The sequence below is a fragment of the Brienomyrus brachyistius genome, chromosome 7, assembly GCF_023856365.1.
Source record: "Brienomyrus brachyistius isolate T26 chromosome 7, BBRACH_0.4, whole genome shotgun sequence".
NCBI lineage: Eukaryota > Metazoa > Chordata > Actinopteri > Osteoglossiformes > Mormyridae > Brienomyrus > Brienomyrus brachyistius.
The window spans coordinates 14,624,921-14,641,463 of NC_064539.1; the positions used below are offsets into that span (position 1 = coordinate 14,624,921).

Below are 16,543 nucleotides of genomic sequence, written 5' to 3' on the forward strand. Positions count from 1 at the left end.
CCGGGCAGGCGCCCCCACTGCAGCCGCCTGCTGCAGCTCCCGGGCAGGCGCCCCCACTGCAGCCAGCTCCTGTTCCTGACCGTGCTCCTGTTCCTGCAGAGGCGCCCCCTCTGCAGCCGCCTGCTGCAGCTCCCGGGCAGGCGCCCCCACTGCAGCCGCCTGCTGCAGCTCCCGGGCAGGCGCCCCCACTGCAGCCAGCTCCTGTTCCTGACCGTGCTCCTGTTCCTGCAGAGGCGCTCCCTCTGCAGCCGCCTGCTGCAGCTCCCGGGCAGGCGCTCCCTCTGCAGCCGCCTGCTGCAGCTCCCGGGCAGGCGCCCCCACTGCAGCCAGCTCCTGTTCCTGACCGTGCTCCTGTTCCTGCAGAGGCGCCCCCTCTGCAGCCGCCTGCTGCAGCTCCCGGGCAGGCGCCCCCACTGCAGCCACTTGCTGCAGCTCCCGGGCAGGCGCCCCCACTGCAGCCAGCTCCTGTTCCTGACCGTGCTCCTGTTCCTGCAGAGGCGCCCCCTCTGCAGCCGCCTGCTGCAGCTCCCGGGCAGGCGCCCCCTCTGCAGCCGCCTGCTGCAGCTCCCGGGCAGGCGCCCCCTCTGCAGCCGCCTGCTGCAGCTCCCGGGCAGGCGCCCCCACTGCAGCCAGCTCCTGTTCCTGACCGCGCTCCTGTTCCTGCAGAGGCGCCCCCTCTGCAGCCGCCTGCTGCAGCTCCCGGGCAGGTGCCCCCACTGCAGCCATCTGCTGCAGCTCCCGGGCAGGCGCCCCCACTGCAGCCAGCTCCTGTGCCTGACCGCGTTCCTGTCCCTGGCCCCGCTCCTGTCCCTGGCCCCGCTCCTGTGACTCCTTCACCCTCACCCCGGCGACATCGACCCCGACCGGGGGTCGGTATGTCTGTGTCCCGCAGAGGGAGGGGACACAGACGTCGGACTGGGGTCCCTCCCGCCCTGCCCCCTGGCTCGCCCTCCCTCGCCTGCGCTCTGGCTCGGTTGGCGCCTGCAGGTCCTGGCCCTCCGGGTCGGCTGTCGCCTACGGGTCCCCCTCCGATGCCTCGTCACCCTGCCTCGTTCCCCCCTCCGGTGCCTGGTCGGTCGCCTGCGGGCTCCCCGACGGCGGCTCCTCGGTTGCCTGCGGGGCCCCTACCTCCGGCCCTCCACCGGACGTCGCCGCCTACTGCGGCTCCCCCCTCCTCCGGGCCTTCGCCGTGGGCCCCTCCTGCTCCCTCGGCCCCTTCCCCGGTGCTCCCTCCTGCTTCCTCCCTGGCCCCTCCGCGGGTCCCTCGCCCTGCCTCCTCGGCCCCTCCGAGGTCCCCTCCGGCTCCGGCCTCCCGGCCGCCTGCGGCCCCTCCGGCTGCCTCCCGTCGCCCGCTGGGGCTCCCTCGGGCTCCCCTTCCTTCCTCCTCCTTCTCTCCCTTCTTTCCTGTCTCTGTCCCGCCTGTCCTTGTTCCTCCTCCTGCCTTTGTTCTGCCCCGCTCTGTTCCTGGTTTCCCGTCGTTCCCTCCCGTCACTCCCGCTCCTATTGTTCCACCTGTTCCCTCGGTTCCTCCCTTCCTGGTCTGTCTGTCGGCTTTTCCTGTCTTGTGTAGTGTCCTGTCCTGGCTCCTGCCTCTTTGTCAGTTTTGCCTGTCTGTCTTGTTCCCTGTTCCCCGTTGATTTTTTTTGCCCTTGTCTTTCAGGTTCTGGTTTCCCGGTCTCGTCCCGTCCTTCGCCTCCTCCCGGGCGCGCCCGGTGTAGCGCGCCTTTGGGGGGGGGTTCTGTGACACCCGCTCCGTCCGCTCCTCGTGTGTGCCACGCCCCCTAATTACCCACGTGTGATTTCCTGATCGTGCCCAGTCGTGTCTTGTTTCCTGCTGCCTTGTTCCATGTATTTAAGTTCCTGTTTTGTACTAACCCGTTGTCTGTCATTGATGTTAGTTGGCGTCTTCTGTTCCCTGCCCCGTCTTTCGGAATAAACCCCTTGTTTGCCCTGATTACGGCGTGTTTGCCCGTTTCTGCCTGCTCGCCCGCACGATCGCCGCTCTGCCCGCGATCGAGTGTGACAATGGGGTCCATATATATATATATATATATATATATATATATATATATATATATATATATATATATATATATATATATATATATATATATATATATATATATATATATATATGGACCCCATTAGTTCATTTACAAATTTTCATTTGAGCATTGGTCTGGTTATGCCACGTTAGGTCATTGTTATTTTGAATGGTATAAATACTGCCTAAAGTACTCATATCAGTACTCAGCATCGGCGAATGCACAAATATATGCACTCGTATTTGTACTCGGTACAAAACAAATGGTATTAGTTTAACCCTAATATTTATTATTATAACAACATTGGTGTACATTTTGAGAACTTTGTACCTGTAATAGTACACACCATGGGAATTTTGAATAGAGGCTTGACATGTGCATAGTCTCTCCATGAGTCACCGCAAATATAGGTGAATAAGTCACTGTAAATATAACAGAAATGATATGCATGCAACCTTATAAAAAATAAATAAATAAGCACCTCGCTTTTTTACCATGAAAGCAACACCAACTCGCATATGTCATGGTGCACTAAGATTGGAGGTTACGGTAGGAGTCGGGGGAAAATAAAGGGGATTTATTCAAACAGAAGCACAATGCAAAAGGAAATGGACCGCAGGGGGTCAAAACAAGGCAGGGAGAACAGGGGAGAAATAGGGTGCAGGGTAAACAGAGGGGCACATGTAGTCAGCAGCAGAACATTATAACGTAACAACGCAATGACCGGCAATGACTATTTCATTAGTAGCCAACCGGTTGATCACAACCAGATCACCCCCCTTTTGGTCTGTAGCAAATTCCTGGGCTGCTTTTTGTTGCCAGCATCTGCCCTGGTGAATTTGTGTTCAACAGCAAAACCACCATTTTCTAAATACTAAACTGAAACTCAGTTGAGGTGCTCTTCACTTGTGCACTTTCCCTGTGACGATACTCAGAGTTGTGTTACAACTTTTGCAGGACAGTGACATCCAGAAGAAGATAGACCATGAGATCCGGATGCGAGAGGGGACCTGCAAGCTGCTGGGAGCTTGTTCCCAGAAAGACCAGGCGCTGGAGGCCTCCAAGAGCTTGCTGACCTGCAACACACGCATCCTAGCCTACATGTCAGAACTGCAGCGCATGAAGGAGGCCCAGATCTTACAGAGGGCAACACGCAGGTCAGAGGCCTGGACAGGCTGCTCTGTAGGTGGCTGTAGGGTGTTGGTCTGTGCAGTATGGGAGCAGATGGTCCAACATAGGATAAGACATACTTTGTTGATGCGATGGGGAAGTCTGTAGAGGGAGATGTTCGGCACGGGTATAGACTCATAAATGGAGATGCACATCTAGGTGTGTTGATGTTGTGTGTTGAGTATCATGTAGGGAAGTAAAAATTACCATGCTTCTTCCACAGACCATCGGACTCAGCACCACCAGATGAACGCCTTCCCTGCAAGGGAAAAGTAGCCATCTCAGGTATGCTCCAGACCATGTATGGCAGGGTTCCCCAATTCTGATCTTTCAGGACCAGAATCCAACAGTTAGCAGTTTTCCCTGTTGGAACACATCTCAATCAGCTAATTACCAGGTTTAGTGGGTTTTGAACAGAGAAATCTCGAAACTGTGTTGGATTCTGGCCCTCCAGGACTGGAATTGGGGAACCCTGATCTATGGCATCCTTAAGCTTCAAACATGGACATTAGACATTGATATTTTGGGTAAACTACCTGAATAACCGAGTTCAGAAACAACAAAGGAAATAAGCCTCTTAATGTTGGAAAGTATTATGGGAGTTATGTTGTGCAATCTCTTTTCAAAACTGGCAAAAACTTATTTTTAGTTTAGATACACTACATGTGATTTCAGTGACTTACGTCAGTTGTTGCATGCATATGGATTTATTTCTAATATTTAGTGCATGATTATTGCAAAAACACCATTATTTAGTACTAATTCATCACTTTGATGTCTACAAAATACAGCAAGGCAGTGAGCATTTCTGTTTGTAAGCAGGGTATGACTATCAATGAGACTAAATGTTAATTATCTGCATAGCAACAGTTTTTTTTCAGATAAATGTTGTATGTGTATACACAAAGAGACCGACACTTACATGTTGGCCACGACATGCCCTCCCCCTAGTGCCAGTCTTGATCTAACCATCGTCAACTTCGGAATACTGTGCCCTTAACTGGACAGTTCATAGCAAAGGGTTACAGGGATAACCACTGTCTCCCACAGCATCATTTTGGTTGATTGGTGTCTCATGTTATGTGGCTGCTCTAACAGGTTGCCTGTCATTGAGCTGTCAGCAGGGTGACTCATGCTGCCATGCCTTTAACACACTTGTCTGGTTTTCATGCAGATCTACGCATCCCACTGATGTGGAAAGACACAGAATACTTCAAGAATAAGGGAGGTAAGTTAAAAGGATGGTGTTCTGGTACATCAAGTTCTCGGGCATTTGTCTGCGTGTTTTGGCACCATGTTGGAGAAAACATTATCTGAATTCCAGTCAAACCTCAGAATCAAGGAAAATGAAGCCTCAATTCCTTCCCTTTGACATCATTTGACCACATCACATGAGCTCTTCTAGAAATGTTAATGTACAATACTGGGGGTAGTTTTCTTAAGAGCTCATTGTCTCACAATAGCTTGTGAATTTCAAGATATGTTCTCATTAGATACTTATTGATACAGAGCAGAGAGCAGGATATTACTGATGCACAACAAACAACAAAAAATTAATCCATACATAAAACATGCAGTCATTCCCCATATGCAGATATACCTTTATATTTCACTCTTCAGTTCAATTCTTCAGTTCTTAATCTCATTCTAAAACGCTAATGAGCCAATGAAGGTAAACAGCAAAAAAACTTTTGATAAATACAGACGAACAGTCCCAGAGTGTGAGATTAACATTTGTTTCTTAAAATTTCACCAAAGCAATAAACCATACATATAATACAGTATGAGCTTTACACAAAAAGTAAGCCATATGCATAAAAACAGTAAGTCATATACATACGACAGCAAAAACTATGCACAAAACAGTATGTTATACACATAAAACAGTACACCAAATACATGACAGTAATAGCTATGCACACAAATATTAAGGCAAATATACAAAAACCATACAGATCAAAACAGTAATAGCTATACACAAAAAAGATATTTACACAGAAAAGTAAGATGTCTCCATAAAAAAGGTAAGAGTTATACCTAAACATGCATGCACTAAGTCGCGGCCTTACACACTGTATACTTTGTCTGCATATTGCCTCTACTTTGGCCTCACCAACTCCCTATTTCCCCCTCCTCTGCCAGAGCTCCACCGCTGTGCTGTCTTCTGCTTACTGCAGCTGGGGGGTGAGATCTACGACACAGACATGGTGATGGTAGATCGTACTATGACGGACATTTGCTTCGACAACACCATCATCTTGTGAGTGCCCTCGTGGCCCCACTTGATCCCACCTTTGCAGTGCTACACAGACCTTTTTCAATGTCCTCCCATAAATACATAAATAGCCTTGATCAGTTTATAGCTGATCATCTGATTTTCACTGGATGGAACACCAAAGCCCTAAAAAAATATTCCATTTATATTTTGGGTAACTAATACAGTAACTGGCCTTCACTCTTGTTGGTATCTTTACAAATATTTAAATGTTGACCCTATTGTTGTCGCTGTTGCTATGGTGACTCATAGAATTTTTTTTTCATTTATCATTTGTACTGCAATAATATGTTTGCAGTATACCACCAAATTATTGGAACCAATGAAAAATCATTGTATAATGCCATACATAATGTAAGCAGATGATAGTATAACTATCCATCCATCCTTCATCCATCCATCAAACTATGCAGCTTCCATAACTGCTTATCTGGCAAGTTGAGGTCACCCAAGAGCTGGTCTCAGAAAGCACAGAACACAAGAAAGACAGCATCCTGGATGGACTCCGAATAGCGTTAAGAAAATTCATTGCATTAACCTAAATTGGGGTTCCTGTTGCTGAAATCATTGATTAACGTGGTTATATTTAAATTGGGGGTGGCATGGTGGTGCAGTGGTTAGCACTGGCGCCTCACACCTCTGGGACCCGGGTTCGAGTCTCCGCCTGGGTCATATGTGTGTGGAATTTGCATGTTCTCCCCATGTCGTCGTGGGGTTTCCTCCGGGTACTCCGGTTTCCCCCTACAGTCCAAAAACATGCTGAGGCTAATTGGACTTGCTAAATTGCCCGTAGGAATGCATGTGAGAGTGAATGGTGTGTGAGTGTGCCCTGTGATGGGCTGGCCCCCCATCCTGGGTTATTTTCTGCCTCGTGCCCATTGCTTCCTGGATAGGCTCCGGACCGCCCACGACCCAGTAGAATAAGCAGTTTGGAAAATGGATGGATGGATATTTAAATTGGTTAATGGGCCAATTTAGAGAACCATCAGATCTCCTCACTTGAGAGTACTAAGGTCTTTAGTAGTATATATCTACATACTCCTGTTTTTGCTTTCATTTAGTTCTTGGTAGAAGCATAATCACAGCTATTATGATAAATTCCTAATTTCCTTATCAGGTTTCAATGACAGTGCTTGGCCAGTCATGCAGGCGATCACCAGCAGATGACAAAGCTAAGTTTGATATTGTTACCATGAATGTTTCATGACAGACAGCTGACAAACTGTTCTTTGTCATTGTTTAGCCAAGAGGCCTGCCCTGGGTTTGAGCTGCGATTGGAGCTTTACAGCTGCTGCTCAGAGGACGAGTCATCCACGGGCAGTGCACCCCGAAAGCTGGCCAGCAAGCTTGGCAGCTCCCTGAGTCGCTCATCTGGGAAGAAGTTCCGGTCAGGGCTGGAACCCGGGGGAGGCAGCCCGGTCAGCAACGGGGGAGGGGCCCCACTGTTGCTGCCTGCACCCTCCAACTCGTAAGGCTGCCTGTGCCGCCTTGATTTGCTCAGCTGCATGCAGCGTCTTTGAAATGCTTCACTCGATCACTCACTCGCTATTCCCTATGTATTCCCTATTCCATCTGTGTAGTTCACAAGATGCATTTTGGACATCACATTTCAAGATACTCTATGTTGGCATCCTAGCAACCTTGAGCAGCTGACTTTTGCAAACAGCAAAATATATGGATGTGTAATCATGTAATTGAATAATAATAATAAATCTCTGGATTAGGGGGATCTAGATCAACCTTTCATTGCAGACAAGCCATTATTATTATTCTGTTGTTGTTACTGAACCTTTATCTGAATATCTGAATCCTTACCACCTACTGCTATAGCAACATACATATATGCATACATAGTGCTTTACAGTGTACAGTGCAATTGGTGTTACATATACAATGATAAAGATCTTCCATCCATGACACACATGGCTGTCTCACATTTAACATGGTTTCCATGACACTCTTTTTGCAGTGGACCCAAGTACCACCTGCTGGCCCACACCTCTCTGACGCTGGCTCATGTGCAGGATGCTTTCCGTACACATGATCTGTCTATCACTGGAAATGGTCAGTTGTCCCTCCCTTTTTTCTTTCTCTCCCTCTCTCTTAGTTTTTCTTCTGGTTATTCAGGATTTTTAAAAGCACAGTGAAGCTTTTAAGAAGTCAATTAGCAGATCCAATAAAATAAGCAATAAGTATATTCATAGGATATTATGTCAGTACCTTTTGTGATGTTGTATTCATTATTTAGACCACAGTCTTTATTGTGTTTTATTATTGTTGTTGCTCAATTTGTCAGCATCTCTTCTGAAGGGTAACAGGCTACACAGGCCACAGTCCACAATAGTTTATTATTGTGAGATTTTTCTCTTATCTGATTTTTTTTCCTCACTTTTCAAATTAGCAGACAGTTATGTAATAGCTCATATGCTAACTGTATATACTCATTTTTTGAATTAATAATAATAATAATGATAATAATAATAATAAAGGGGCGGCATGGTGGTGCAGTGGTTAGCACTGTTGCCTCACACCTCTGGGACCTGGGTTCGAGTCTCTGCCTGGGTCACATGTGTGTGGAGTTTGCATGTTCTCCCTATGTTGTTGTGGGGTTTCCTCCGGGTACTCCGGTTTCCCCCCACAGTCCAAAAACATGCTGAGGCTAATTGGAGTCGCTAAATTGCCTGTAATTGTGCATGTGTGAATGAATGGTGTGTGAGTGTGCCCTGCGATGGGCTGGTCCCCCATCCTGGGTTGTTCCCTGCCTTGTGCCCATTGCCTCCGGGATAGGCTCCGGACCCCCCATGACCTAGTAGGATGTGTTTTGGAAAATGGATGGATGGATGGATGGATAATAATAAAACAGAAGTAGTCTTAAAATTGTTTGGGGGTACCCAAGTGGTGGATTCCGGTCTTCATTCGGACCAAAACACAATACCATCTGCACTTTCAAAATTTAGGTCGGCGAAATTAAAGTCGAAATTAAAATGAAAAACTTTTCAGAAATTAGTTGAAAGTTAAATGGTAGAAACCTGTCAGTGACTGTGAGCTGTCTGTAGTTGGGACTCGTCTTATATATCTTACATGACTACACCACAGATATGCCTCACATTCAGCTGCTTTCTGGGTTTTTCCTGCACAAAATGAAAGCTTACATCTGCCAGGCCAGGAGAAGCTATCTGTGTATTTTAACTTTAGCCTCAAAATTTTCTACTTTTTTCTCTAAAGTTTATTTCAACTTTAATCTCAAATTTTTCAGCCTTAATCTCAAAGTATTCTGCTTTTTTCTCAAAAGTTGATTTCCACTTTTATTTCAAAACACTTTTTTTTTCTCAAAACTGTACTTGAATTTTATCTCAAAACTTTCAATTTTAATCTTAGAATATTTTATGTTTTTCTCAAAAGAAAATAACCTTAGTATGAAAACTTTTTTTCCTTTTAAATGGTCCTAATGCTGTTCTGTAATATCCAGTTAATAGCTGCACTGGATGAAAAACAATGGAGTCCTTCAATAACAACAGGAATTGGGAGATGAGAAGGAACTGTAGTTTGGCAATGGTGCTGTGGAGTTTATTCATCTCTCATCCTCTGTGTCTTCCAGAGGAGTGCTCGTACTGGCTGCCCCTTTATGGAAGTGCGTGCTGTCGCCTGGTGTCGCAGCCTCGCTGCATGACTGAGCAGATGATGAGCGGCCGCCTCAAGGTCAAGGTGAGCAAATGATTACAGGAAAGGAACTCCTGTCTGGTCTGAGGGCCTTGTTTAGCAGCGCACTACCATCAGTGCTATGTAGCAATTATCACTTCCTCTCTGGCTCTGTCTGTGAATCACTCTTGATCTCTCACAGCAACTAGGAGGTGACAGCCAAAGTTGTAAGACCACATACAGTGTCCTGAGAGCGACAAAACTCTTCTGCTATCTTCGGGAAGACAATGTTGAAGCTGAAGTGGAGCCCGCTTTCACAATCGCCATTAACAAGGTCAGTCTGGAGAGGGTGCAGTACAAAAACCAGTAAAATTAAAAAACAATATTATGGATGTATATTGATGAACAAGCTGAGTCACAGGTTTACACAACTACATAAATCCATCTTTCCCAGAATCACATATACAATATAACGAGCCTGTCGATTTCCCTAGGATGTATATAGAATACATATGTGTCAGGATGCGCGGTGAGCGGGTAAGCGGACAGGCAGGCAAGCTGGCAGGAGGCAGGCAAGGAGGCGAAAATCGGGGAAAACTGGGGATTTATTATAGGATCGGGAAGGGGCAGACAGTGAGGGAACATCGGACATTGACTAACATCAATGACGGCCAAAACCAGGGCAAGATGTGGGCTGAAATAGACACGACTGGGCGAAAATAATCAGACACAGCTGGGCAAGATCGGGGAAGAACACGTGGATAATCAGGGGGCGTGGCAGACACGAGGATAATCAGGGGGCGTGGCACACACGAGGATAATCAGGGGGCGTAGTACACACGGGGATAATCAGGGGGCGTGGCACACACGAGGATCGGATGAGCCGGGCGTGACAATATGTGGTTCAATTTTAAAGCACCAGCTGACCTCAACTCCATGTTGAAAAACTGTGGGAAGAAACAAAAGCAAACACGAGAATACCATGCAAACTCCACACAAATAGAGTTGAGTGTGAGGCCACAAAGCTGCCCACTGCATCATTCTGTATCCTATTAAAGTTTCTATTTCCTAACAGAAATCGTTATCTGCTTGTGTGGTACCTTCTGATTGGAAGCATGCAAATATAGCACCCATATTCAAAAAAGGGGATATAAGTAATCCAGCAAACTACAGGCCAATCAGTTTAACTTGCATAACTGGAAAGATCTCGGTGTGTATGTTGATGCTTCCATGTCCCACTCTCACCAGTGTGAGGAAGCAATAAAAAGGCCAATAGGATGTTGGGTTACATCTCTAGGTGTGTGGAGGTTAAGTCAAGGGAGGTGATGCTATGATTATATAATTCCTTGGTAAGACCCCACCTAGAATACTGTATGCAGGTTTGGTTACCATACCTTAAGAAGGACATTCCTAGTCTTAGAGGAATGTCTTATGAGGAGAGGTTAGCTGAGTTGAATCTGTTTAGCCTTGAGCAAAGGAGACTAAGGGGGGACATGATCCAGATATATAAGATTCTAACAGGTCTGGATGCTGTTCAACCAAATGGCTATTTTAATATTAATTTAAATACTAGAACTCATGGCCATAAGTGAAAATTGTAAAGTGAATCTGAGGAAGCACTTCTTTACACAGCGTGTAGTTAGAGTACGGAATAGTCTTCTGCTAGTGTAGCGCAAGTTAAAACCCCGGGTTCCTTTAAATCAGAGCTAGATAAGATTTTAACAACTCAGAGCTATTAGTTAAGTTCTCCGCATACAAGCTTGATGGCCCAAATGGCTTCCTCTCGTTTGTAAATTTCTTATGTTCTTGTTCATGCTGCTCATGCTATTAGATGCTGACATCTGCTGGTAGTGATATGCATTGCAGCTCAATATCAAATCTTACGTTCTAAGTTAGAATACAGATACTTCCTTAATCCCTGTAGGGAAGTGCTCTTTTCACCTATCCCTTCTTGCTTTCTATGAGACACACATACTGGTAAAAGCAAGTTTAGGGGTCATAGCACAGGGTCAGCCAGCATGCAGAACCCCTGGAGCTGGCAGTTAGGGGCCACAGTCATGTGACTGTTCTGGTAAGACCAGCCTCAAACCAGTGTCCTTCCTATGACAGGCCTTGTTCATCAGCCCCATGGTGAAATCCCTCTGCCAGCCACAGGATTTCAACCATTCAGCTATTCCATTTTCGATACATGCTTATCCTATTCAGGGTCACGGGGGTCTCGAGCCCATCTCAGAAGCTACGGGTACAATGCAGTGAAAACTAAGGATGGGGCACCAACCCGTCGCATTCCATTCATGCACACATCCAGACAATTTGACAACTCCAATTCACCTTTTGAACTGACGACCTCCTAATCGCAGAGACCTATCCTACAGAGATCATAGATTGTGTTCATATCACAGACCTGTTCATATCGACAGTTATTTAACAACCTTTTCTTCTGTAGTAATCTTTTTTAATCCTGCTTAGTATAGTATAATTAAAATAATAAGTGAACTATATGGTTTTACAAAATAATTTCAAAACAATAAGGTCTGACAAATATTAAGATAAAGATTTTAAATAAAACAAAAATTTCCTTATGCCCTAATGAACTAAATGCTATTGATATATTCCTGTAAAATGTAGCTGTGGAGATAAGTGTTGCCATCGCCTTGACGGCATTCTGCAGGAAACGAGGATCCGTGCCGCGGAGAAAGATCCACATGGCAAAGCTCAAAGCATCTGCATCAGCAACCGCTACAGGGGAGAGGAAGTGACTCAGGTGCTGAGCGCTGAGCGGCAAGAGGACACACAGCGCTGGATGGAGGCCTTCTGCCAGCATTTCTATGACATGAGTGAGTGCCATAGCTAAGTGTCGCCACAGAGGGATTTTGCACGTAAGCCAGCAGACAAACACTGACAGTCCATGATTTTTAGTCCATGATTATCAAAGCCACTAACACAGGTAATTGTTCTTGAAGGAGAACAGGCTGATAACAATGTTCTTTTTCAGTATGATTAAGCAGGTTTGGGTGTTATGAAACTATTGAAAGTTACAATTCATACATGTGGCTTCATCTGTTAAAGACCATGGTCATGTGGTAAATAAGCAGGATAGAGGGTGTTATTGACCAAGCGTGTGCAGAGACTTTTCCAGCACAATTTAATTGTGCTATTAATTCTATAAATTAATAGGACCCCCTAGCCATAGATACTGCTCGGGTTCACGGTTTGGTGCAATTTAGGTACAGCAGGAAACAGGATTTGGTTTGTAATTGTGTAAAATTCAAACTGCAAACATAATATAGGAACAGCTGTAAGCCAAACATAAGGCAATGTGTCTGTCAATGTGTCTGAATAACAAAACCTAAGAGACGCTCAATTTAACCCTAAAACAAAATGTAAAATAAATTTTAAAATCACATATAAGACGGCATCATAACAATCATAATGAACTAAATCCCATGTTCTCTAATACGAAGTGTGGTCTCACACATATCTTAAGCCTGGTCTAAATTTTCAAGAAGGCTTTGGCTGCATATCTACTATGAAGCGGATCCATTGGCAGACCAGTATTCCACGGTGTTGGAGGGTGTTCCATAAATTAGGATTTCTCAGTTAGCTGGGTTGATTTAAGATAGAAATTCTAAGATCTAGGGTTAGGCGATATATCGATAAAATATCATTTTGTGATTACGAATATGCATATCGTCATCCATTTCAATATCATGAATGTCGTGATATGGCCTAAACACTGGCTTTCTTGCATAAGTAACAGTTATAATACACTATTTTTAAACAAATTCCATCAAGGTATGATGTTGGCCTCATGCATCATTACAGTATACCTGTCATACGCTCCATAACTATTAGTAAAACAATTTGGTCATCATGATTAGAAAAACTCAAAATCACCTGTCATATTTTACTGTTTTCTACATATTAATTTTAGAAGACCGTAATAAATATTGAACATTTTGATAATCTATGAAAATATTGTGATATCATTTTTATGATGTATTGCCCAGCCATACTAAGATCTACAGTGAAGTAAATTTATACACTGTTGGCTAAATGAAATGTATTTTACAAACCTATTAATGTATTTTCAAATAGAGACCATTTAACGATGTCAGTCACGAATAATCAAAGACACAAGGGCCAAAACAGATGCGTATTGGTCAACTATAGTGAGGACACTCATCAGCCTATTAAGTGCATGTTATTGTAAGCACTACCGTGTTATTTAAAAACATATCTATTAATGGTTCTTAAACTCATAAAGGCTTTTTCACTAGCGTCGTGGCTACATGTCATGTCTGTGCCAATGAATAACTTTTTAAATCTAGGTCTGACAGTGAGTTCACAAGCATAGAAAATGTTTAAAGATACCATGCTTGATCTTAAAAGACTCATCCCAGTAATTTACAGCTAATAGTTCTCATTCCTTTTGACACAACATGATGTGATAGTGATGAATGAGTCGACAGTGATGAATTTCAAATAATTCTACTGCAATACTTTATTCAACACTATCCCCAGGGAGCTATCCAGAAACATCACAGATAGATGTCCGAACAACCTCAACTGGCTCCTTTCAATGCAGAGGAGCAGTGGCTCTGCTTTGAGCCCCTCCCAAATGTCTAAGCCCCTCCCCCTATCTCTAAGGCTGAGCCTAGACACCCTGCGGAGGAAACTGCCCCTCCATGAATTGTCACCTTATCGTAATCCCAGTTTGTAGTCGGAAATTTCAACTGGATAACCCCTTTCCAACTTGTGAACTTCTACTTATACTGTTTATTAGCACTTATGTCTAATTTGTGGCTCATTAAATTGGTTGTACACACAGTACTGTCCATCCGCTATTTGTGGATGTCTTGCTACGGTGTACTTATGTGCAAAATACCACGTAATGTGTTATTATCCACTTATTATATTATATTATATTGCTAACAATGGCTGACAATTAACTGGGCTAGAACTGGGGACAGTTTCAGTAAGCAGGAGGGTCTTTGAGCTCTCAAGAACTACTGTAATCAACTGACAGCTACAATTAGCCACATTTTACATTTAGAATGCGTAATTATGCATTCCAAACCAAAAATGATGTACCTGAACAGCTCATGGCACATACGTGTACTGTAACAGCCCTTGACTTTATTTTAAATGTAGACACAAGCCGCTATTCAGCAAAAAGTATTTGGAATACATGTCAAAGCAGCAAACAGCTATAAATATAATATCACTTTGGTATGTACATGCAATTCCCATCCCTGGTAGGGAGGGAGGTAGGGATTCTGTCAGACAATAGGGTACAGCACTGTTACGGTTTTGTTCCCCAAGGTACAAAAATGTTCCTTAGAGTCCATTTCTTAAATTAGACTAAAAGGTATGTTTACCTACAGTTAAGGTACAGTTAGCAGACTCTTGAGGGTACAGCCCTAGTGTAGGGTTGTCAGCTGTGTTCATAATAAAATTCAAGACAAATCTGCATACACGTGCATATACACCAAAAAAATCTTATTTTCAGCTTATAATGGATTAATATAGATTTCCTGTAAGATTTCTTGCATGAGTGTAAGTCTGAAAGACTGAAGGTACCATTCAGTATAGCATTGCCTAGCCATTTGTCTTAAAAAAGACTACACAATAAATATAATTCTTATTTAAATATCAGAAATTACGTTATGTAATACGACATAGGCCTAGTGAATTAAATTAATTCTTTACTTTAGTATGAAATGCTATACTAATTAGAATAGAGGTGTTTACAGCCCAAGACAGCGAGAACTGGGAAGATGCAGCTGTCTGCCTATGTCAACTTGCACTTATACCTCAGATGCTTTGTATAAGCACTATCCATAAATATCGTGTATGGTGGGTGTCATGGCGAGGCATGGCACCGGCAGGAAAAAGGGGTGAAGATCAACTTGTGACTCGGAGACAACTGGGGTTTATTAACAAAATAGAACACAATCTGGAAGACACAAAATGAAAGGACTGCAATGGGTCAAAATAAAATGAGAGAAATAAGAATGTAACAAAGAAATCATAAAGCAAATACACCGGGGAACTGAGCAACACAGGGAACAGGGCTGAGGAACTGGACTGAGCACCAGAACAGAACAAAAAAAAAAAACCACACGAACAAACCACAAGTACAATAAACCGTCAAAGAAATGAACCAGAACAGGCACTTAAATACACAGCTAACGACACAATCCAGGACAGCTGAGAATCATAAACCATTAACCAATCATAAGGACTCAGGGCAAATAAGGATCAGGTGTGTCGTATTACAATTAAACTGCACTGGAGACTAGGAAAAAATGAACAAACACTAAGGGTCAACTAAAGCAAGAAAATCTGGGTAAATAGGGGACAAAGAGCAAGGAAGCAAGTGAGAAACAAAAAAACTCCAAAAGCAGGAAAGTACTGATAAGCAATAAGGGAAAATCAAACAAAATAGATGAGGGTTGTTCCTAGCCAGCTTTGAACCCACAGGCTCTCAATGTGAGCTACACACTCAGCCCACTGAGCTATGCAGTGATCAAGTAAACAGGGAAACCACATAGGGGCTGAAGGGAGAATAACATGGAGGAAAACAGGATGGCCAGCAACACCTGCTGGCCAAATGAGGAGGAGACATGGAAAGGCAGGATCAGATGAGTGCTGACCCTGGCAGTGGGGAATATTTAAAGTAAGTCTGGATTTATGTTAGGCAAATGTACAAAAGTTGACGTTTGTCGATAGAAAGATAGAATTTTCCTCTGATATGTAGGGATGATTATGGTAAAACTGAGGCTGGCTGTTACATTTTTTTTGGTAGGTAAAATCTGCTGATTTATTTCTCAGCTTTGTTTTTTAAAAAGAGCAGGTACATTTAGTGGTTCAATTTTAAAGAGAAGAGGATATAGTATATTGCATCATCTAACTTAGTATCTAAGCTTAAATCCTTGGTTTAGCTATAGTTTTACACACAGCATAACAAAATATTCTGTATAACTGTATGCTTTGATTTTTTAAATTTTTTTATATATACACTGCTCAAAAAATTTAAGGAACACTTTTTAATCAAAGTATAGCATGAAGTCTCTTAAACTTCTGGGATATTGATCTGGTCAGTTAAGTAGCGGAGGGGGTTGTTAATGAATTTCAACTGCTTTGGTGTTAATGAAATTATCAACAGGTGAACTAGAGGAGCAACAATGAGACGACCCCAAAACAGGAATGGTTTAACAGGTGGAGGCCACTGACATTTTTCCCTCTTCATCTTTTCTGACGGTTTTTTTCACTAGTTTTGCATTTGGCGACGGTCAGTGTCACTACTGGTAGCATGAGGCGATACCTGGACCCTACAGAGGTTGCACAGGTAGTCCAACTCCTCCAGGATGGCGCATCAATATGTGCCATTGCCAGAAGGTTTGCTGTG

The 16,543-nt window shown here is 44.0% G+C and overlaps 1 protein-coding gene across 4 annotated transcripts in view; it reads left to right on the forward strand.

Moving 5' to 3' along the window:
- LOC125746887 (rhotekin-like) overlaps positions 1-16,543 on the forward strand; it is an 85,892-nt gene that overhangs the window by 38,661 nt on the left and 30,688 nt on the right. For all 4 annotated transcript variants that reach the window (XM_049021496.1, XM_049021499.1, XM_049021500.1 and 1 more), the window contains exons 2-10: positions 3,003-3,202; positions 3,439-3,500; positions 4,390-4,443; positions 5,358-5,475; positions 6,734-6,958; positions 7,460-7,554; positions 9,089-9,195; positions 9,332-9,463; positions 11,801-11,966. In XM_049021496.1, coding sequence (XP_048877453.1) covers positions 3,003-3,202; positions 3,439-3,500; positions 4,390-4,443; positions 5,358-5,475; positions 6,734-6,958; positions 7,460-7,554; positions 9,089-9,195; positions 9,332-9,463; positions 11,801-11,966 — 1,159 coding nt within the window. The remainder of the gene's footprint in view (positions 1-3,002; positions 3,203-3,438; positions 3,501-4,389; positions 4,444-5,357; positions 5,476-6,733; positions 6,959-7,459; positions 7,555-9,088; positions 9,196-9,331; positions 9,464-11,800; positions 11,967-16,543) is intronic.